The following is a 21,220-nucleotide window of genomic DNA, read 5'->3' as shown; positions in this document are numbered from 1 at the left end:
CCCTTTTTCCAGATGACCCCAAGCGCACGATCTATTTACAATACCTGAGGGTTAAAATATGTCCAAGGCCGTATATGTGATGAACATTTATGCATCATGCTGCCCAACCAGTTCGTAACTTTGCTTCATAATTCCACCGCTCCATTTCCGCCAAAGTGGAACTCTCGAACCTCCGAATCTGAACGCACCGATGCGCGGGCTGCCAGCTGTGCGTCTTCTGGCTCCGATGATGAGGAGATGGGAGTATAACCACCAGATACTCAGTCCCACAACACCAGCAAGCAAGAAGCCAAGGGCAGTAAGAAACATCCAGTTCTTGCCCATCCAGAAAATTAACCTAGCGTCCTTGCCGTGCCAGCTGCTTCCCTTGTAGGTTTCAAAGAAACTCCAGGCATGCTTGTTGTACTCGTCGGGCATGAGGACTCGGACTCGGCCAATCCAAGTGTCACGGTCCAGGTGAGCATGTTCGCCCATCCATTTTTTCCAGATGACCGACAGGAAGAGGGGCCCGGTCGAGGCCATGATGGTGATGTACGGCAGTATCCATGACCTATTGGCTCCCTGCAAAGACTCCATGACACGTTGGAAGAAAGGATGTTGAGGGATGGCACCCATGACGTCGTTGCTGATACCCGTGGGAACCGTTCGACGAACAAACGCGGTGTAGGAGAGCAGGGGATCGAGTCTTCGTTTGCACCCATCGTCAAGATCAATGTAGACTCCGCCATAATGGGACAGGACAAAGTATCTGATGGCGTCGGCACGTTGTATGTTGTGTTTATACCCGACAAAGGTGGACAGAAACCAAGGATACTCCTGTGCAATAAAGTCATGAGATTTTTGGTCCGTCCACAATATGTACTCATAGTCGGGGTGCAAGTCTATGCAAGACTTCTGTGCAGGGACCCATTGGGTGGGAATGGACTCGTTAATGTAGGTCTGGTGAATGATTTTGGGGATCAATTGTGGGCGCGTTTCGAGTAATGTCGAGTTGGGGGCAGGGAGTTCTGATCGGTGAATTGCATCTGCGGAAGCATCCTCAATGAGAAGGGAGAGAAGAGTCGAGACTGAGTGGAGAAGGAGAGTCACGATAATGACTGTGATGAGGAGGAAGATAACCAGACTGCGGCGCATCTTGACCGGCGTTGGTGGTCAATGGCCTAGGGTCGTGAAGATGTCCAGGTATGGAGGACACAACAGCTGCAGTCTTAATGCAGCCGCACGGGGCTGTCGAGTGTAGGTGCCACAGATGTATATCGGCCAGAGGTACAAGAAAGAAGAAAGATCTCCAGGTTGAGTTTTGTGTGGTGATAAGGAGGGAAATTCAGGAGAAAAGGAGGGTAGAGGAGAGGAGCATCGTTCGGCGATGAGGTGATTTGGAGGTGTTTCTGGAGGTTGCTTGTATGAAAGAAGGAACAAGCAGGAGGTTGAATAGAAGAGGAAGCAGACCAAAGGAACGTGTAACGATGATGTCGCCGGGACTGTGAGATATGTAGACTCTACGGGTATACGAACTTTTTCTGAAGGAAATGCCCATTGCGTGTCAGTGGTTACCGAAGGAGTACCCAAAGGGTTAGGCTGGCGAACGGGCGCCTGGGGCCACGACTCTGCTAGCCTCTTGTTTGCGAAAGCGAGTGTGGCAGTGCATGCATGAAAACTTCATCCTATCGCATATGTGACCTTAATTTTTCTTCCCGTTCACTCCATCGCTCATCGCCGTTCGTTCACCTTTTCCTCCCTCGTATGCATACGCATGAGAGTCTCTCCTCCAATATCCTCGAATCCTGGTCATCGTCGGCAGACCGCCAGACTCGGCGTCAGGTCGACCTCTCTCTGTATCATACACCTACAGTCTATACGGAACTAACAGACCGTCCCGAATCGTCCCCCACCAATACGCATGCCCACGTTCCTCGCCGTTAACGGAGCCCACCAACCACAACATCAAGACTCCATGTATCGCCGGCGAATCGTCTCTTTCATTTTCCTTTCCGACACATGGGCGTCGTTAGCGTCACCGACTAAACCGTCATTCTCGGGGCTCAAAAGGGTGAACAGATTTGGCTCCCGCAAATTCTCTCTGCTGACTGGGATGAATAACCTCCGTATCGAGTATCTCATACGACGGTGCCTGGACAAACCCGTCCAGCCTTTTTGAATTTCCCTCAACTGCTAAGCCTCTGCAATTTGATCCAGAAGGCTGACTTACGAGAGGGCATTTTTAGGCCTCCGGCGGTTCCACCTCGTCGATTACGTCGAACTTTTGCCCCTGGCGTTCCTCCCTGGGCTGGAAATTCCACTCACTCGCACACGCTCTTTATCCAGCGTTTGTACTTCGCCGTGATGTCATATTATATACATTTCGTCTAGGATTCGTTGCCTCCTCCGCCTCATCCTTCTCAGGTCGGGTGTCATCGACAATATGTAAAAATTGCTCCGCGATAAATACATGTCTAGTTCCGTCCTGGGGGTATCACAAGAAATCATCAATAAACGTATCCCCTGTCCAGGTCCACCAACGAATTTCTATTTTGCGAGAGCCACACTCAATCTTCGGGCATCTCAAATATAAGCTGGCCCTTATCGCTCAACTTTTCATCAATCAAATCTAACGCAGATGGGTTTGCCATGGTTGGAGTTCGGTCCAATTGCGCCTGCTCCAGCAGCTGTGCCATCGATTCTCCAAATGTGGTGCTTTGGCGACTACCACTCTCAACAGCACCCTCATCTTCCCAAGGTACCCCTTGAGATCGACAATAGTTGCGGAACAGGTATTTCTGCATCCTCGCAACTTGCACGTTCCACTTCTCGTCGAGGGTATTCATAACTGCTGCCACATCCTGGTTGGTAAATGATGCTGTCGACGACATGGAACTACGATGGCGATGCTCGTGGATCGGCGGGCGATGTGTCTTCCCCATCCATGACCCCGTAAATGTCTTTTTGATGGATCCTCCCCCTTTGGAGGATGACTTGGGGTTTTCTGCTCGAACCATCGTCTCTATTTCTCGCCGCACTTTGTCCATCGACTTTGCTCTATCATGCTCCATCGTCGACATGTAAAGCAAGGTGTGATTTTTCTCCAATGCATCCACAAGCGCCGTGAAACTTTGCAGGTTGATGTCGTTGTGCTCGCAATGAATCTCCAGCAAAGTCTCATTCTTCTCCAATACCTCAGCCAGCGTGTTTGCACCCTGCAAGCCCAGGCTTTGATATTCAATCCGGAGCAACTTCAAAGTCTTGTTCTTCTCCAACCCCCTTAGTGCGATGTTGAGTCCAATGCCAAATCGAGTTGCATCTAGATGTGCTTGTTCGCCACTAATATCCAGCTCTTCCAATGTCTTGTTGGTGGCAAACATTTCCTTCAGCGCTTCGCAGGTTTCCACGCTGGCATCGTATGGGAGGGAAGCACGAGATATATCCAAACTCCGCAAAGAAGTGTTAATAGTAAGGGCCTTGATCAGTTCACGGAAATGGCTTTCCTTCTCAAAATCCATCATTCGCATACTTAACGAAGTGGGTCCATAACTCTGAGCTATTGTTTTAAACAGTACTGTGTTACCTGTCTTCAGCCGATTCTCGTTAGCACTAACGTGCATGACTCGCGGCTGCTTGCTATCTCTAGTCATGGATTGGAAGAAGGTTGCAAGATCACGACCGGTTAGGCCACATTGATTGACATGGAGCTCTCGGAGAATGTCGGATTTCGAAGTAGCGAGATAAGTTGATATTGAGTCTACCGTCTGTTCGTTCAAAGCCGTTTGAGACAAATGGAGAGCCTCGAGACGCCAGGCGTACAACGCATCTGGAGCCACCAAGGGTTCCGGAACCGACGTCTTCTGAACACGGGTAAGATTTAGTCGCCGGATGCGACTGAAAGCCCCAATCTCTCGCTGAAAGAGTTCCGGACTGAACCGTCCCTGGGCTCCTGATATATCGATCACCTCGACGGTACTCTCCTGAACCGCCAATGCAGACAGCAACACATCGATGTCGTGGACCGAAAGGCCACATTCACCAATCTCGAGGGCCCGAAGATGGCATTTCCTCTCTGACGCAGCATCAACAAGGTAATTCAAGTCGGATTCAGCCAGTCGCAACCCCGTGAGTACAATCCAGTCAACATTGGTCAAGGACTTTTTGCACAACGGCGCAAGGGCCTCCATGATCCCACAATCTAGAGGCTGTTCGTCGTCCGCGAGCGCTTTGTTGGGGATGGAATGAGAAAAGTCCAACCGACGTAATCTCCTGCTTTTCAGAGCCAGTCCTCTAATCTCTTGACCGAGGAGAGGCAAGTCTTGGTGACCAACAATATTTGTCGGGTGGCCCGACCGGGTGAATAGGCTGTCCAGGTCAGATCCAAAAGTATCGTACAAATGTCTCAGCGGACTAAGATTGATGCGAGCAAAGGAAATTGACGTGAACGATTCGTTGTAGCGAAGAGCCCGGAACACAGCCAGCAGTTCTAGCGCCGAGTACGAGGTCCCAGTCGCAGGGGCCAGCAGCTGAAAGCAAGGCGCATCTTCGCAGTCGTAGTCCACAGAATAACAAATTCGGGAGGGGTCTACATCGTAACCTGCACAATACGCAATAAGCGTGCGATCGAAACAATCGTGGTCCTCTTGGGGGAAATTCGGAGGGTTCATCCGGTCATCAAGTTCAGCAGGAACATCGAACAGAAATGGCTGCCGAAGCCACTCAGGTCGCAGGTATTCCGAAGAAAACCGCAGCCACAAGGCAATTTCGTCGGCAGCACAGGACGCCAATTGAGCAGTGTACGGTTGTCCAGTCGGAGGTTTGAACAGGAGTTGAAAGGCGTCTTCCTCGGCCTGAGCCTTTATTGAAGCCAAGGTGACAATGCCAAAGGATGTCGTTGCGTCAATATCAGTCAGAGAGGTGCTTGACGATCGTGATGCTGACCGTTGTAAGGGAATCAAGTGAACTCTGTGAAGACCAATGGCTAGATAGCAAATGGCTGATCCTAGTCGGGTCAGATCTTCGGCTGAAGCCCTCCCCACGGATCGGCTGGCCGAGCGCTGAACAATCTTGAAAACGTGAAAATGTTCCGGGTCATAATCTCTCTCCCGTTCAAGGACTTGGGCAAGATGCTCTATGGTTTGTTCCTGCACTTGCCTTGGAAGGAGAGACCTTGCCTGCCGAGATGCTGAGCGGATAGCAGAGATCCACAAGCCTGCTTCCCGGACCTCGTTGACTTGCAATTGCATCATTGATGCCTTCCTGGTGCGCTCATCAAGGTAGGCCACTTCCACCACGAGAAAAGGTCGCCCATCGTCGATTTTGTACACGGCAATGACTTGCTCGAGAGGAATACCCGAGGTTATATCCGAGTATGCTGCCATTTGAAGCTCTTGGTAAGAACTCACTGACGATGTCCGCGGAGCGTGACCCCGATTGAGGCTGCTGGGAATACTCGGAAACATCTCGACTGCTTTGGCCTGGCTTCTAAACCGAATGAGATGTGATTCGGTCAACACCATAAAATGAGTTCGTTTCCGAAAGACATTGGCGCCTGCAGCTTGGACTTCTCCATACTGCAAAACTTTGCAACCAAAGAGTCCCTTAGCATTCATTTCGGCTTCGTCGTGGAGAGATGAAGCTTTAGAATCCGACCTTGTCAAGGCAGTCTTTTCTTCTTCATCGAGAGAGTGTAAGGAGCGTAGCGAGCCGAAGACAGAAGTCCGATTTGCCTTTTGTAACGTCCTGGGACGAGTCTTTGGGCTAGGTTGCTCAGAGTCGACTGGACTGGGAGTCTGAATGTCGTTGGGTCGTTTCCCCAAAGGACTGTCTGGTATTTGTATGGACGGACTGGGGTTCGCTTTCTGGCGGAAGATGCTCAGGCTTTTCCTCCTCCGTTTGTCGGCCATTTTGACAAATACTTCCCAAGTCCGTCAGGTCAGGAAAGATTCGCAGATGTAGAAACACACATGTTCACAGAGTGCGTCGCACTCGAAGGTGCCCACCCGCCATTTAATGTATCCACCTCTTCACTCAAAACGTCCCAGTTAGGTTCTGGGACATGGGCGGAGAGAGTGGTAAGCGCTGCATGCGACTTGGCTCGATCCAGAGAAAAAAACAGACTATGGAGGGTCGGGGGGCTGTGCTTCGTGTCTGGAACCGGGTAAAGTTTAATGAGCAATATATTGAAGTGATCAAGGAAACGCAAGGCAGGCTGTAAGAGCACTGGTGGATCGGTGGTCGGGTGAGGTGTATTGAATAATAATAGTTACGTAGGAATAGTCAACAGCAGCGGCGGAGGGGTAGATTCGCATTGAGAATCACGATGAAGCCGGAGACTGGAGCCGGTGAATTATCCAGATGGCAAAGTTGACAGATGGCAGGACTCTAGAAGTCTCGATTCCCGACGCGGACTAAGTGAGGGACGCCCAAACTGGGGTGACGTCGACAACTATGCACGTTGGAGTTCTACCAGCTCCCAAACAAGTCTCTTTGCTCGACTTTGGGTACATCGAACGGGGTATTACCCATCACTCATTGGCAATCTATCAGGCTTCCATCGACCAGCACTATTCGAGCACAAGACCTACTTGTAACCGACGACATCTCATGATAGCGACTCCGCAGCACCGCAGATATGCTTCGGTCTACCACTGCGATTGGCGAGCTCCCAGAAAGTCTATGTTAACCCTATCATCCACCTGCCAATATCTGCTAGAGATTGCCGGACCACGCCACAGCGGTAATTTCGCTTTTGGGGGGGGTCAACCTCCTGCATTCCGGCCCGGTCTTACATTTTCAATCGTGAACGAGAAACGAACGAGCATAATAGTGGGAAGTGGTGGAGGAAGACGCATGGAAGGGGCCTATACGAGTCATTGAGTATCCGGAATTTATCCACTCCTCAATGAAACATGTCTCTGTCATATCAAATAATGTGGTCCGCCTCCGTTTTATTCTTAAACTGCATCTGGAACGTCGCACATGACAAAACAATATTGATACTTTTTCATCGTAACACAGTGCCCAAACACATGTCATGTCATATCTATGATGGACTGCCAATCCCTTTGATAATGTACAGAACCAACCAACCAACTTTTTTTTTATTTCTTATTTGCCCCTACGCTCCTCCATCTCCGTAAAGGACAATTCGCTCGTTCTGAGCATCCAGTTCATCCCACTTTTTGCGCCATTGAGCTCCGTCCTTACTCATCGAAACCAGCCGCTTGATGTAATACCCAACTGCCTCATCTTGCTCTTGAGGCTCTTCCAAGTTAGCTTTGCGTCGAGCCTTGCATAGGGTATAATTCCGACGCCCTGATGCTTCCGGCAGAGGCGTCAGAGTGTACTCAACCTTCCACGTGTCATTTGCCGTCAGGTTCTGTGGCCGGATGATTGGAAGCTCATTCACCAGATTGCGGACATTCAACTTCCAAGCCAATATTTCTTTCTCCTGGACTGGTTCTCGCTTTTGCAAGGACTGAGAATCAGGCTCTTCGGTGGGGTTAACCTTGTCAGAGGTACGCATATCCACGCCCATTAGGCTTTCCAAGAATGCAACATCTGCAGCATTTGACTCACGAACGGGACCAACGTCTGCGTCACTCCGAGTTGACATGTGTGCAGAGGGTGATGTCGCTCTGCCTAGGTCTGTAGACTTTTCAGGATCAAGTGCAGACTCTGCCAGAATCTGCTCTTCCTCCGTCATCGCATCGTCCTCTCCAGCGTTTTCGGAAGCAGGAGATCGGTGCGGATGGAAGATTCGCTGCTCGTAGGCTTCAATTTCTTTCTGTTTGGAAGTCTGAACTTCCAGTATTTCTTCCTCTGATACTGGTTCAGCAAAAATATACATATGAGGCGGCGAGGCAGCTGTGGCGGCTCTCGCCTCGAAGTGGAATCGCAAAGACCGATTTGGAAACTTGGCTGTTGCTGCGTCGAAAACCTCGTTCAAAAGTTTGAAGCTCAATTGAAATTCTCGGTCTCCTAAAGTCCTGTCTGTTTGACCGTGCAACGCGAAGTCCAGTTCCGAAAGAGGCACGTATTGGAAGCCAAAGAGGCGCTCCGTGTTATGATAGGCCACGAATATACCGTCCATTCGACCCATTCGAACTTGAAGCGAATACTTGAGAAAAGCCGACCGCATCATGTCATGGTACTCTCGTTCATACGACTCCCAGGTGCCAAATCTCTCTTTGATTTGATAGCCGGCACCGACTTCGTGGTTCATAATCATCATACGAACCGCCGCCACCGCCCGAGTCTTGAGATCGAACATGCCGGTGCCCGGAAGTCGAGGGTCTTGCGCATCAAGTTGAGCGCGAAGTAAGAATGAACCGAGCCCACTGTAGTGATATGCCTCCGGTTTCTTTGACTGGATGTTCGCATCTTGGGTAGCATCGTGTGTCCTTCGATATCGTTCGAATTCATCCTTTTCCACGGTCAACAGCTTCTCCATGGATCGGCCCAAGCTCATCAGGATATTCGCCGAGTCAAACTCCTTGTCTGCGTCAACAGCATACACACCGTCTTGATATCGAAGGAAGATTGCTGTTGGCCCTCTCTGAAGCCTCGTGAATGTCTTTCCCTCGTCCTTGAAACCCCGTGTCAGATGATCCATGTTCAGCTCACGCCAAGCGGAAAGAAGAAAGTGGAAGTGTGATAAAATTCCAGACATGCTTGAAGTCGAGCCGATATAGCGCTTCTGATGCTTTAATGCCACATCTCGGAGATGAGAATCTTCGGACGAGGTGACATATTTATTCAAAGCATCATAATTGAACTCGGAAACGGGCATAATATTGCCCAGGTAGGGATCAAAATTCCATACTCTGGATCGTGGATCCTGCAATTGATAGACGCCCGGGTTGAAAAGAACGCGCGACAAATCATGGCTCAACGTAGGCACCTTGGGTCTTTCTATTGGCAACGGTACCAATGGATAATTCTCAACCGTCGCTACTTGCATGAGATCCTGGTCCAAGACTGCAATTTTGCCATGACCCAAAGTAGCGACCTTCGCAATCATCGGACTATTATCCTCAGTGCTGGTTCCGCCTGCGGCGTTCCGTAGGCGTGTGACGTGCTTCCGAATTGTCGACCTTTTAATCTTCGTGGCGGCTTCTGCTGCAGTGCTCCGTTTTGACGCGCTGGTTTGGCAAGGGACAATACCGAGGTCCACTAGAATTTTTCTCGACGCCTCATCATTCACGAGCTTAGTCTTGCCAAGGAAGAAGGGCTGGAGCTGTTCAAGATCAGAATCCAAATCTTTGAGGGTTCGCCCTGCGTATGCTTTTCGAAGCTCTCTCGATGCTCGGCGCAAGCCTCTGCTCCGTTTGTTCAGCTCGACCTTGCCTATCACATCTTCAAGAGGCAATTCCTGAAACGTAGGGACACCATCAGTGATGGATTGTGAAGCAGTGCGCATCAGGATCTGGCGAAAGTCATCATAGAGCTTAATTTTTTGTTTTTGCTGCAGTGACAAACTGAATCCAAGATTCAGCGGCGTTGAAGCTATGTCTCTCCCAGCAGAGGGTCTGTGTTTCCTGACCACCTGACTCTTTTGGACTCTCCCATCGTCGATATTCCCGGTTATAGAGCGCTTATGGGATCGGGCAGTTCGCCCATGTCGCGTGCTAGTGCCAGAGAGGGAGCGGAAGGATGAGAAAGAGGAGCCGTTAGAAGGTGATGCGACGGACTTCGGTGGTATCAAGGCCAATAGCTGTGGACGACCTTTGAGTAGACATGATAGACATACATGCTGCCTGACCACCAGGGGCAGCATATATTCGGAATTTTGAGATGAACCCTAGAAAAAGACCGCTGGACGTACAGCGAGTACTGTGATTCCTGAGCCACGAAGAAAAGTTAGAAGCAAAAAAAGGAAAACCGAAATCCTCCCAACTACTAATAAGACAATGCAATGAGAATACTTGGGATCTGGCAAAATGCCAACGTCAACCATGGCCCGACGCGAACATTTTTTACCCTTGGGCGCTTGAAATGCTTCTGTACTTCTAACACTCCACCATAGTTGATTCTACGGCAACGTGTTTGTTTGCCATGTGTTCGATATTTCATCCACCACGTTGAAAGATCTCCCTCCACGCTCTAGAACCAGATCACAAATTTTCTACTGGTATCAGACAAGAATCTAATTGGCACGTTTACACCTTCCACACCACCAGTTTCATTCCCAATTTCCTCCAACTCCATGCTACTACACCCAGATACCCATCACTAAGGCAAGATAGTACCATCAATATTGAAGAACTTGGCTCCGTCAACCGTGCTCAGACCTTTCACGATCTTCATGATCTTCTGGACTAATTCTGTTGCCGGCATGGCTCCGGGACCAGCCAAATTGCCCATGTCTGTAGCTACCCATCCAGGATGAATGGAGACAACAGTAAACCCCCGGTCGCGAAGTTCATTGTGAAATTGAACCGCCAACATGTTGCCAGCTGCTTTGCTTGTCGCGTCAGGCCCTCGAAGACCCCATTCTGAGTCAACTTGTTTGGTGAGAGAGGGAGTAGTCGATGAGATGAAGATGATTCTTTTGGTCCTGCGTGCTTGAAGTGCGGGTAGGAACGCTTTGACGACCCGATGCGCCCCGACGACGTTATTGTAGCAGTCGCTCAGACGATATTTCTGTGAGACGTTCGTCTTCGCCCATAGCCGCGTTGACGATCAAGTTGTCGGCTTCCTTGATTGCTTCAGCCGCCTTTTCAACCGATACCGCGTTGGTCTGGTCGAGCTGAATGACTTGGATGTTAGGTTCGCTTAGAACGACAGGCTTGCGCATGGTCGCAATTACACGATCTTGAGGGCTCTGAGCGAGGAATTTGGCCAACCCCAAGCCAATGTCCCTACTGGCGCCAACAACGATGGTTGTGTTTGAGATCATTTTCGTTTGAATCGGAAAATAAAAGCTTCGATAAGTATACAAGTTGGGAGACAGAGCGTACGTGCCGAGCGATTTCCATTTCGTTTGTGCTGCTTACTGATGAAAATGTGAAGAGTGAATAGCTCGAGAGAGACAGATGCGACATACTGTTATATAGACATTCCTTCTCTCACGGTGGGCTGAATGAGGGAGCATCCACTCAACTCCTATCACCGACAAGGCTGAATGTCCCAACGGTCTGCGGAAGCGAAAACGCTCCGCCTCCCCACGAAGTGACGAGTCAGTTTCCCCAGCCTGAAAAACGCCGCAACCCGCCCTCGGGAGGTATCAGCGACACGCATTATGCAAGAGATTATGTCACATTGCATTCGAACTGGTGGGTTTCGCGACCAGACAACATCCGCATCTCTGTTTTGTTCACCATCAGAACGTGTTGTCAGCTTCCTTGTACTTCCCCCAACGAAGAGGAAGACTTTGAAGGCTTTCTCCGTGCATCCAGACTGCAAGAACATGAGGTAAAGAATTGTCCAGAGGGTCATGAGTCCCAGGATTCCAGGTTCTTCAGGATACACCCTTCTTTGCCTTCATCCCTGGTCACAAGATTTCCAACCTTGAAGACCGTTTCTCCTTCCGCTTCCAGGATTTTCTTAACTTCTCCAGAAGCCACATTTGATACGACGAGGACCATTCCGATCCCATTATTAAAGGTGCGACTCATCTCTTCATTGTTTACCTTGCCTGCTTGCTGAAGCCACTTAAAAACCCTGGGCCGTTTCCACGTGGTCACGTCAATTTCCGCTGCCAGATGATCAGGTAACATTCGCGGTATGTTCTCTATCAAGCCTCCGCCTGTGATGTGAGCCATCCCCTTAATCAAGTCTCGCTTGACCGCTTGCAATAGGGGAACGACATAAATTCGTGTTGGAGTCAGCAGTGATTTGCCAACCGACATTTCCGGATCCCAAGGTGCAGAGTCTGAGAAAGCAAGGTGCATTTTTTCAATGATTCGCCGGACCAACGAGAAACCATTTGAATGTATGCCGCTCGATGCCAGGCCCAGGAGGACGTCATCCTCAATCATGCTTTCTCTATCTGGCAACACTCTCTTCCCGGCGGGTGTATCGATGGCTCCCAAGGCGGCGCCAACTGCGTCATATTCCGTACCACTCAACAGACCAGGCATTTCCGCTGTTTCGCCTCCAACAAGGGCGCAATTAGCCATCTTGCAACCTTCACAAACACCCCGAATGAAGACACTTGCAATGTCTACATCGAGAATGCTGCAAGTGTAGCAGTCGAGAAACATCAATGGTTCTGCGCCTTGCACAACAAGGTCATTCACATTCATGGCCACCAGATCCACACCAACGGTATCATGAATGTCCATTGCGTGCGCAATCTTAAGTTTGGTCCCGACTCCATCGATGGCTCCGATGAGCATAGGGGACTTTTCATGATAACCTGCTTTTGCCAGATCGAATCCTCCGCCAAAGCCACCGATGATGGCATCAGCACCAGGACGTGAGGTCGATCTCACTGCTGGCTTGATTCTAGAGATGAGGCTGTTTCCTGCGTCAATAGATACGCCCGCGGAAGCGTATGTCATTGGAGCGTTTTCCGGGCCTTTTTCTTGTTCTTTTCTTTTAAATGCCCGATGAGCAATATCTTTTCTGAAGTGCATTCCTTGAAATTTGATACTGTCCATTCCCCTGTATGCTCTGGCCACTGCATCCTCCAAGGTTGCTGCTGTTGAGGTCGAAGCAATGACACGGCCTCCTGTAGAAACCACTTGCTTCTCGTCTCTACTCGTACCAGCATGGAAGATGAACGTGTCCTCTGGAGTTTGGTGTAAGGTGATTGGCCTATTCTTCGCGTATGTCTCAGGGTAGCCTTCAGCGCAAGCAACCACTGTGGCAGCGAATTTGGGTTCAATTTTGAGATCAACACCATCCAGCCAATGTTCTGTGCAAGCCTGCATAACTTTAGCAAGATCCGTGTCATCGCTCAGAAGCGGGAGTAGAGTCTGTGTCTCCGGGTCGCCTCCTCTGACATTGTACTCGAGCACTTTCGGTCCGTCCTTGGTGATCATCAAACCAGTAAAAAGCATACCGACAAAAGGCATGCCTTCTCGTCTCATACAGTCAATAGTGGGCTGGACGATTTCCCGGTCGATCTGAGCAATCAGCTCTTTTGAAGCTACTCTCGTCGGCGCATAGCAGCCCATGCCACCAGTATTTGGGCCTCGATCCCCATCCAGAGCCCGTTTGTGGTCTTGGGCAGGGGGGAGTGACCTTATCGTGTAGCCATCGCTGAATGATAGCACACTCAACTCCTCACCTTCCAGATATTCCTCGATGACGACTTGTGACCCAGCCGAACCAAATTCTCGTGCAACCATGATCTTCTTCAGGGCATCGCGTGCCTCCTCCTTTGTGGTTGGAATAATGACACCTTTCCCTGCAGCGAGTCCGTCTGCTTTGATGACGACGTCATGCGTGACCGAATCCAGATACTGGCGAGCTGGCTCGTACTCATTGAAATTTCGGAATGCCGCCGTAGGAATTCCATGTCGTTGCATGAAATCCTTTGAGAATGTTTTGGATCCTTCCATTCTTGCAGCAGCCTTGCTTGGTCCGAAGCAGCGAATACCAACGGCTCGAAAAGATCCTTCAATACCAGCGACCAGAGGCGCCTCTGGACCAACTACCACCAAATTCAGACCATGCTTCCTAGCATGGGAGACTAATTCTGTGAAGTCATTGGCAGATATCTTGATGTTGATAACATTGTCGGACTCTGTCCCTCCGTTGCCAGGGGCAATATGGACTACATCAACAAACGGGGATTTTGCCAATTTCCAGGCGAGAGCATGTTCTCGACCGCCGGAACCAATGACTAGAATACGTAACCTTTCCGTCATGGCGAATTGTGACGTTTTCCGCAAGGAATCTGGAAGTGAGGACGTCAGTGAATGTCCTTCCATGACTTGGGAAGGGGGTTGATTTGGGACGGCATGTTCCCGAATTCAAAGTAAAGATAAGATAGAGGGGAGGGAGCAAAATGAGGGAGATCGCTACATGTCATGGGATATTTCTACCACCATAGAATAAAGCTCAAAGGCTTTTGCAGAATTTTCTTGTTCTCTGGCAGCTGGTTGGCTGGCCTCGGACAAGTACGACGGGATATAGAAGACGAAGAGGAAACGCAGAGTTCCAACACAGCATTGCAGATACCTACCTTGCGAAAAGAGTCGAGAGATTCTCGTCGGAGTAAAGATACGAAAGCTTACACTATCAATTCTCCATGAGTATTCAGAAAGAAAGAAAAAGGTTTTTTTTTTTTTTTTTTTTTTTTTTTCTTCGCAGTGCCCTCGAGGGGAAATCTGATGCCAAGGTGAGTACTCCGCCGTATAAGAGTTGTTCTCTCCCGAACGCTCCAACGTAATTCTTTTGGTCTTAGGATTGGCCCACGAACGTCGTGTGAAGACACAGAAATCATTTTCAGTCAATAGTCAGCAAGTTGTGCTATAGACTTGGAGAACGTTGATTCTCAGCTGATATTCGACAAGAGCTTCGCGATACCTTGAATACCTCTGGTTTGGAATGAATACATTATGAACTTTACTCACCAGATCTTCACCAACATTTCCTACTGAATATTCTCCTTACAATCTATTGATTGTCCCGGTGCGCGACTGTCAATAGCGTTCCCACCAGCACCCAGCGCCCGATCCAGCTTGGCCTGGCCCCCCAGTGCCTTCAGCATGTATCTTATAAGTCAGTCGCCTATCCCTAAGCGCTTTCCGTATCAGAGACCGTGGACCTAACATAACTAGAGGTACCATGTTCATCGGCCAACATTGGTAAGGCATTGTACCATGTTCTCTGTAACCTCTTCCTCCTCTGACGGTCCCACTCAGGCCCGGGCTTCGATGTCATTGGTCTGGCGCTGTCAATGTATCTCGAGCTGCGAGTGAGCGTGGACAAGTCTCAGCCTTCATCACCATCCAATCCTCTGAACTGTATGGTATCCTATTCGGGCGTTGGCGCTGAGGACATTGACCTGAACCCGGAGAACAACCTCCTGACGCGGACGGCGCTCTACATCCTTCGCTGTCATAACCAGCGCGACTTCCCCGTTCAGACGTACGTGCACATCCACAACCCGATTCCTCTGGGCCGAGGACTAGGCTCATCAGGCGCCGCCGTCGTGGCTGGAGTGCTCCTGGGGAATGTAGTTGGAAACCTCAACCTCCCGAAAGCTCGCCTGCTAGATTTTTGTCTCATGGTTGAGCGGCACCCGGACAACGTCGCGGCCGCACTCTATGGAGGGTTCGTGGGGACCTACCTGAACGAACTCGATCCCGCGGACATGGCGCGAAAAGAAGTCCCTCTCTCAGAAGTGTTGCCTCAACCGGCTGGCGGTCTCGACACAGGTCTTGTCCCGCCCATTCCGCCCGAGAATATCGGGCATTATCGAAGATTTAACTGGGCCAAGGAGATCAAGGCTCTAGCCATAATCCCGGATTTCGAAGTCAGCACGGCCAAGGCTAGAGAGGTACTGCCCAAGTCATACTCACGGCAAGACATGGTGAGTTTGCATCATTTTCAGACTCCCTCCAATTGCAACCGCGACCATACCCATCAACCAATTTTGGTCGTAAGTCTAATTGCAGTAGATCTTCAACCTCCAAAGGCTGGCACTCCTAACAACCGTGCTGTCCGACTCTCCTCCTGATCCAGATCTGATCTACAGTGCGATGCAAGACAAGATCCACCAGCCCTATCGCAAGACCCTGATCCCGGCACTACCGGCCATCTTGTCTTCCATGTCCCCCAAAACCCACAAAGGCCTATTGGGGATCTGCCTGTCGGGTGCCGGACCGACGATTCTGGCACTCGCAACGGAGAATTTCGATGCCATTGCCGGAGTCATCCTCCAACGATTCAAGGACGAGGGCATCGCCTGCGAGTGGAAGATTTTGGAACCGGCTGAAGATGGTGCCACAGTCCACGAGGTGCCAGGGGATGTGCCGGCTTATTTACGAGAAATCATCAAGCCTCAAAACGGGGCATAGCGAACCAGAAAGCCTTCTTCACCTTTAGGACGCAAATCAACAAGGGTGACCCGTATTCAAGCACAGAGACCAAAAATCACGAAAACCTAAACTTGCTAGCCATTGCAATCCTAGACACTATTGGAATGGTGCTACTCATTGAAGATGTTGACTTCCTTGTCTCGATACAAAGCTCCAATGACCCCCACCCCCCTCGGTGTTTCAGACGCGCTTTATCCGTGCCAGTTCACAATTACTTTTCGGCCTTCCGCCACCACCTTTGCCCTCCACAATTCTATTCTCCGCCTGCAATTGGTCTCATCAAGATCTTGACGTCGTTCACTGCTGATTCTAGAAAATCGCTGCGTTTCAATTGGAGTATCAAGCAGTTTGGGATGCTCGAAAAGGGTTTAGAAGCACTTGCGGTGGACAATCGAAGGACCACTCTCATCGTACTCTTGCTTGGAGATCCACATTTGCTGGAAGGTGGAAAGAGATGCCAAAATGGAACCTCCGATCCAGACAGAGTATTTACGCTCAGGTGGCGCAATGATCTTGACCTTCATAGAAGACGGTGCAAGAGCGGTAATTTCCTTTTGCATACGGTCGGAAATACCTGGGTACATAGTGGTACCGCCAGACTACAATGATGTCAGTAACTACATCAGAGGATGCATATCGGTAGACCTTACCATGACAATGTTACCGTACAAGTCCTTACGAACATCGACATCACACTTCATGATGGAGTTGAAAGTGGTGACGTGAATACCGCCAGATTCAAGACCAAGAACGCTGGGCTGGAAAAGGGCCTCAGGAGCTCGGAATCGTTCGTTGCCGATGGTGATGACCTGACCATCGGGAAGTTCATATGATTTCTCCAAGCTGGAGCTTTGAGAAGCAGTCTGAATCTCCTGCTCGAAGTCAAGCGCAACGTAGCAGAGTTTCTCCTTGATGTCTCGAACGATTTCTCGCTCGGCAGTGGTGGAGAAAGTGTAGCCTCGCTCAGCCAAGATCTTCATCAGGTAGTCGGTTAAATCACGACCAGCCATATCGACACGGGAGATGGCGTGGGGAAGTGAGAAACCCTCATAGATAGGGACGACGTGAGTGACACCATCGCCAGAGTCAAGGACGATGCCAGTGGTACGACCGGAGGCGTAAAGGGAAAGCACGGCCTGGATAGAGACATAGAAGGCGGGAGCGTTGAAGGTCTCGAAGACGATCTGCGTCATCTTTTCTCTGTTGGACTTGGGGTTGATAGGAGCCTCAGTCAACAAGACAGGGTGCTCTTCGGGAGCCACTCGCAATTCGTTGTAGAAAGTGTGGTGCCAAATCTTTTCCATGTCATCCCAGTTGGTGACCACACCGTGTTCGATAGGATATCTCAGCGTCAAAATACCACGCTTGGATTGGGCTTCGTCACCGACGTACGAGTCTTTCTGACCCATACCGATCATGATACCGTGGTGACGAGGTCGACCGACAATGGATGCTATCAAAATATTAGACTCCTCGATCTCGTGTCCGTTGGGATCAATCACCGGGAAGTGTACTTACGGAAAACCGCTCGTGGCGCATCATCACCAGCAAAGCCAGCTTTGCACATGCCAGAGCTGGAGAGATATTATCGTTAGTACCATATTCACGATATTTTCGTGGTTTTTGGCTCCCGATGTTCCCATAACTCAGACTACCAAGTTGAGATGGAAGTGTCGTACGGCAGTCAAATTCTTCAGGCTTGGGATGATGGGCGCAGGGCTTACCCATTGTCAATAACGAGAGCAGCAACTTCTTCTGTAAAGAGAATGTCATATTAGCACTTGATCAGGTGTGACAATAGTTATGACAAGCAACTGAGGCTAGGAGCGATTCCGCTTACCCTCCATGTTGACGATTTGGTCGAGGATCAGAAGAGGGGAATAGTCAAGGGCGGTTGAAGTGAGAGAGGTGTAAAGTACTCGAGATACGGGAAGGTGGGAAAATCCTCCGGAATGACGAGCAAGGAGATTGGACGAGTAGAAGGATGAAGACGGAGACAAAAAGTTGGGAACGCGGACGGTAAGATAGATTTGAACAGCTGGTGCAGTGTGAATTAGGTGCAGAGTGGGAGTGAGCAAGGCGGTGGGCGGTGCACTAAGGGGAAGCAGCGCCAAGACCAAGCTGATCGAGCTTCGGAGTGTGATACTGGCTAATAGCTTACCACCTCACACCGTCTTGTCTCTCTGCTGTTCTAGAGCATCGGGACAGACTAATATAAGTACGGAGGACCTTGAGAAGGCAAGTTTGGGATTTTGGTTGAGGCAATAAAGACCGGAGACCAGTAGTATGGAGATGCCTTGCCACGCCGGAAGTGGTATGATACCGACATTCAATGTACCCCTAGTGCTAAATAATAAGGAGAGGTACCTAATCTCAATGTACCTCTACTATGGACCGTTCTCGAGTGGTGGCATGGGCCACACAATGCGCTTTCTCCAGCGTCAAATTGAAACAAGAGCCTCGTCACGTCCCACTGTAAGGAACAGGCAACGACAATTTTGCTGGTTGTATCTGCTGCCGGCCTGATCATCACCCGAGAAGTTGCAAAGGCTTCCATGGTTATCAGTGCGGCTGATGATGACGGATACTGCAGTACGTCACTGGACTATCTACATGCTCCTCTACGGTCCTCTATTTTTGGAATCCTGCCATTCCAAACACTGTACGAAGACATTTCAGCATTCAATATTGAATCTCTGCCGACCCATCTTGCACATGTCAAGGATGGAGCGAAACTTTGTTGGGTCGACCAGCCCACACAGCAATACGCCTGGCGTACAAGCCATCGCTTTAGCCCAGAGGCTACCAGATGAAATAGGTATGCAAAATTTTGTTCCGTGCCACAATGGCGGGGTAGCCTCTGGTTAGTCAGAACGTTCCGACAGCAAGGCGCTCTGAGCCGCCGACGTGATTCTGGATTGCGGGCTTCACCGCCACCAACCGCCGATTCAATGTGGCAGTATATCACTTGAACATCCCCGGACTATCGAGATTCTGTTGGGATTCCTCGAGCTCACCCTTGTCTCCCCTCGAAGATTTATGAGTTCATCATGTAACTGTCCTCCGTGACCATTTTGAAGCCTCCAACCTCATATTCTGAGGACAGCTATCCGTTCGAAACCAAAAGAATATCGCAGTAGGTACTGGAAATCACTACGGCCTCAAGCCGGCCAAGACTCTTCAGAAGCATCACTTTCTTCTTTACATACCCCCCAACCATCCATGCGCGTAGACTATCGACATCGAAAGTGTTGTCTCTACCCTTGTTTCATTGCACAAACCACAGCCTTCACACAATGGATCCTGGATTGAACTCTCTCCTAAAATGGAGTGTCGAGAATTCCGAGGTCTCAGGCCGATCACCAGGCCAGCCCGTCAGAGAACCGAGAGGACTATCAGCTGATGCTCTACGGGTGTTAATGGGTGGTCCCAGTGATGCTGATTTGATGCGCGAAGCCATGACTATCATCGCCTCTTCAGATCCCGAAGTCACCCACGACGCTAAAATGACAGCGTTCGACAACTTTGAGCAACTGGTTGAAAATATTGACAACGCCAACAATATGGAGCCTCTGGGTCTGTGGACGCCACTGCTCTCTCAGCTGGATAGTCCCGTAGCCGACTTGCGACGGATGGCGGCCTGGTGTCTAGGCACAGCGGTCCAGAACAATGTGAAAGCACAAGAACGATTTCTGGCTCTCAACGGTATCGACAAAATCTGCAAGATTGCCCTGAGTGACGTGGACAAGGCAGTGCGAAGAAAGGCAGTCTATGCCCTCAGTTCGGGGATCCGAAATTATCAGCCCGCAATGAATGAAGCAGTTAAGCGGCTGCCCAAAGACGTTGTCGGACCAGATCAAATCTCGGCAACAGACATGGATGTCATCGACGCCGTCATGGGGAAACTGAGGGACGGAGAATAAAGGACATGGTCAGGAATAGGAAGTTGCCTGGTCCACAGATCATTGGATAAGGTCGAAATCCACGAAAACAATTGAGCCACTTTTGCTTTTACTATCACGTTCACCAAAGATTTGGTGGCGATCAACCCGACCAGGTGACCATTTATTACGAGAAGGCACCAGAGCTAGGAATCGACGTTCAAACGGGAGCCTGAATGAGGGATTGTGCGACAACACGCCATGGCTCACGGAAATTCATATTGCCTGACGAGTTTTCCAAGGCTCGATAAAAGACAATCGTGTTCCGAAAAGGCAACTCGGACCAATGCAAAGAAATTCGACGAAGAAATGCTTCCATTTGCCCCTATGCGCTCACTCGATGCTATCGTTGGGGTGTAAAGTCTTGCCACGACGCCATTCCCGTTGCCATTTCCCCCATCATGCAGCGCCCAATTACTATTCTGGTAATTTGCCCTAGTGCCTTCAACTTCCCAAACCAACTCACAGCTGCAAATTATACGTATAATCATCCTCCATGTTCTGGCTGACCCACAAGACGACACTGCTTAGCATGACGAGTCCATTGGCCACCATGTTCGCCACGCCCATATAAACCGTCTGCAGCGCGTAGTCCTTGAACAGATACTTAAGAACCATGACTGTGACACTGCCCGCAAGCCCGCCAGCCATGAGCGCGAAGCCCATGAAGAGTACGGTCCGGGCCTTCCATGCGACGCCGTTGCCGCTGTACGAGAAACTATCCGCCGAAAGCCGCGACTTCTCGATACTGTTGATCACCAGCATCCCCAGCGCTGAGCAGATGAGCGGGATCCAGTCCACGAAGTTGATGTGCACGGTCGACCCATTGAGTGGTGACTTGGAGAAGACGCTTGCGTCGATGAAGAAGAAGAAGCCGAACGAGAACTATTGCAGATCAGAGGGACAGCTGTTAGCGGAACGCCTGTGTGATAGTAAATAGACTACGATGAGGATGGAGATGGTCTTGAATCTACTACTTACCAATGCGCCAGCAAAGTAGACGCCTGCGGTCCTGGTGTTGGCGCTGTTGAGCCAGGCGGGCTTGGAGAAGCGGAACAGGCGAGTTGACGAGGACATCGTTATCGTAAAGAAGAGTAGATTTTAATTGGAGGGGAGTAGGACTGTAGGAGGTGCGGGAAATGAAAACAAACAACTTGTAGTCGTATGGGAGTTTCGTGGTCGTGAGAATGGAAGTCCAGTGTTCGGAGTAAGTTGGATGGTGCCTTGCAGCTAGTCGGTTCGTAATTGTGGCTGGAGCCGTGCTACTATGTCCCCCCATAGGTCGGGCATTTGGACGCT

General features: G+C 50.1%; 9 protein-coding genes across 9 annotated transcripts; 2 read left to right on the top strand and 7 right to left on the bottom strand.

Annotated features, from left to right (window-relative positions):
• Nucleotides 1–87: 87 nt before the first annotated feature.
• Nucleotides 88–1,134, bottom strand: Z518_01682 (uncharacterized protein; the record flags this gene model as incomplete). The annotated part of the gene is made up of 1 exon (XM_013422280.1): nucleotides 88–1,134. One exon carries the CDS (start codon nucleotides 1,132–1,134, stop codon nucleotides 88–90), a length of 1,047 nt encoding a protein of 348 aa, XP_013277734.1.
• A 1,412-nt stretch (nucleotides 1,135–2,546) lies between these two features.
• On the bottom strand, nucleotides 2,547–5,885 carry Z518_01681 (uncharacterized protein; the record flags this gene model as incomplete). Its single annotated transcript, XM_013422279.1, has 1 exon — nucleotides 2,547–5,885. One exon carries the CDS (start codon nucleotides 5,883–5,885, stop codon nucleotides 2,547–2,549), a length of 3,339 nt encoding a protein of 1,112 aa, XP_013277733.1.
• A 1,214-nt stretch (nucleotides 5,886–7,099) lies between these two features.
• Nucleotides 7,100–9,403, bottom strand: Z518_01680 (uncharacterized protein; the record flags this gene model as incomplete). The annotated part of the gene is made up of 1 exon (XM_013422278.1): nucleotides 7,100–9,403. The coding sequence occupies one exon, from the start codon at nucleotides 9,401–9,403 to the stop codon at nucleotides 7,100–7,102; it is 2,304 nt and encodes a 767-aa protein (XP_013277732.1).
• Nucleotides 9,404–10,215: 812 nt separating this feature from the next.
• Z518_01679 (uncharacterized protein) lies at nucleotides 10,216–10,882 on the bottom strand (the record flags this gene model as incomplete). Its single annotated transcript, XM_013422277.1, has 2 exons — nucleotides 10,216–10,540; nucleotides 10,620–10,882. The coding sequence occupies 2 exons, from the start codon at nucleotides 10,880–10,882 to the stop codon at nucleotides 10,216–10,218; spliced, it is 588 nt and encodes a 195-aa protein (XP_013277731.1).
• A 535-nt stretch (nucleotides 10,883–11,417) lies between these two features.
• Z518_01678 (phosphoribosylamine-glycine ligase) lies at nucleotides 11,418–13,802 on the bottom strand (the record flags this gene model as incomplete). Its single annotated transcript, XM_013422276.1, has 1 exon — nucleotides 11,418–13,802. One exon carries the CDS (start codon nucleotides 13,800–13,802, stop codon nucleotides 11,418–11,420), a length of 2,385 nt encoding a protein of 794 aa, XP_013277730.1.
• Nucleotides 13,803–14,645: 843 nt separating this feature from the next.
• On the top strand, nucleotides 14,646–15,959 carry Z518_01677 (homoserine kinase; the record flags this gene model as incomplete). The annotated part of the gene is made up of 4 exons (XM_013422275.1): nucleotides 14,646–14,658; nucleotides 14,718–14,744; nucleotides 14,802–15,472; nucleotides 15,561–15,959. The coding sequence occupies 4 exons, from the start codon at nucleotides 14,646–14,648 to the stop codon at nucleotides 15,957–15,959; spliced, it is 1,110 nt and encodes a 369-aa protein (XP_013277729.1).
• A 389-nt stretch (nucleotides 15,960–16,348) lies between these two features.
• Nucleotides 16,349–17,827, bottom strand: Z518_01676 (actin; the record flags this gene model as incomplete). Its single annotated transcript, XM_013422274.1, has 5 exons — nucleotides 16,349–16,579; nucleotides 16,631–17,433; nucleotides 17,499–17,554; nucleotides 17,705–17,735; nucleotides 17,821–17,827. 5 exons carry the CDS (start codon nucleotides 17,825–17,827, stop codon nucleotides 16,349–16,351), a joined length of 1,128 nt encoding a protein of 375 aa, XP_013277728.1.
• A 1,449-nt stretch (nucleotides 17,828–19,276) lies between these two features.
• Nucleotides 19,277–19,903, top strand: Z518_01675 (uncharacterized protein; the record flags this gene model as incomplete). Its single annotated transcript, XM_013422273.1, has 1 exon — nucleotides 19,277–19,903. One exon carries the CDS (start codon nucleotides 19,277–19,279, stop codon nucleotides 19,901–19,903), a length of 627 nt encoding a protein of 208 aa, XP_013277727.1.
• Nucleotides 19,904–20,383: 480 nt separating this feature from the next.
• Z518_01674 (uncharacterized protein) lies at nucleotides 20,384–20,998 on the bottom strand (the record flags this gene model as incomplete). The annotated part of the gene is made up of 2 exons (XM_013422272.1): nucleotides 20,384–20,806; nucleotides 20,903–20,998. 2 exons carry the CDS (start codon nucleotides 20,996–20,998, stop codon nucleotides 20,384–20,386), a joined length of 519 nt encoding a protein of 172 aa, XP_013277726.1.
• Between the last annotated feature and the right edge of the window lie 222 nt (nucleotides 20,999–21,220).

This window comes from Rhinocladiella mackenziei (assembly GCF_000835555.1).
Source record: "Rhinocladiella mackenziei CBS 650.93 unplaced genomic scaffold supercont1.1, whole genome shotgun sequence".
NCBI lineage: Eukaryota > Fungi > Ascomycota > Eurotiomycetes > Chaetothyriales > Herpotrichiellaceae > Rhinocladiella > Rhinocladiella mackenziei.
Note: the sequence above shows the minus strand (reverse complement) of the source record. Positions and strands in the feature narration are given on the sequence as shown.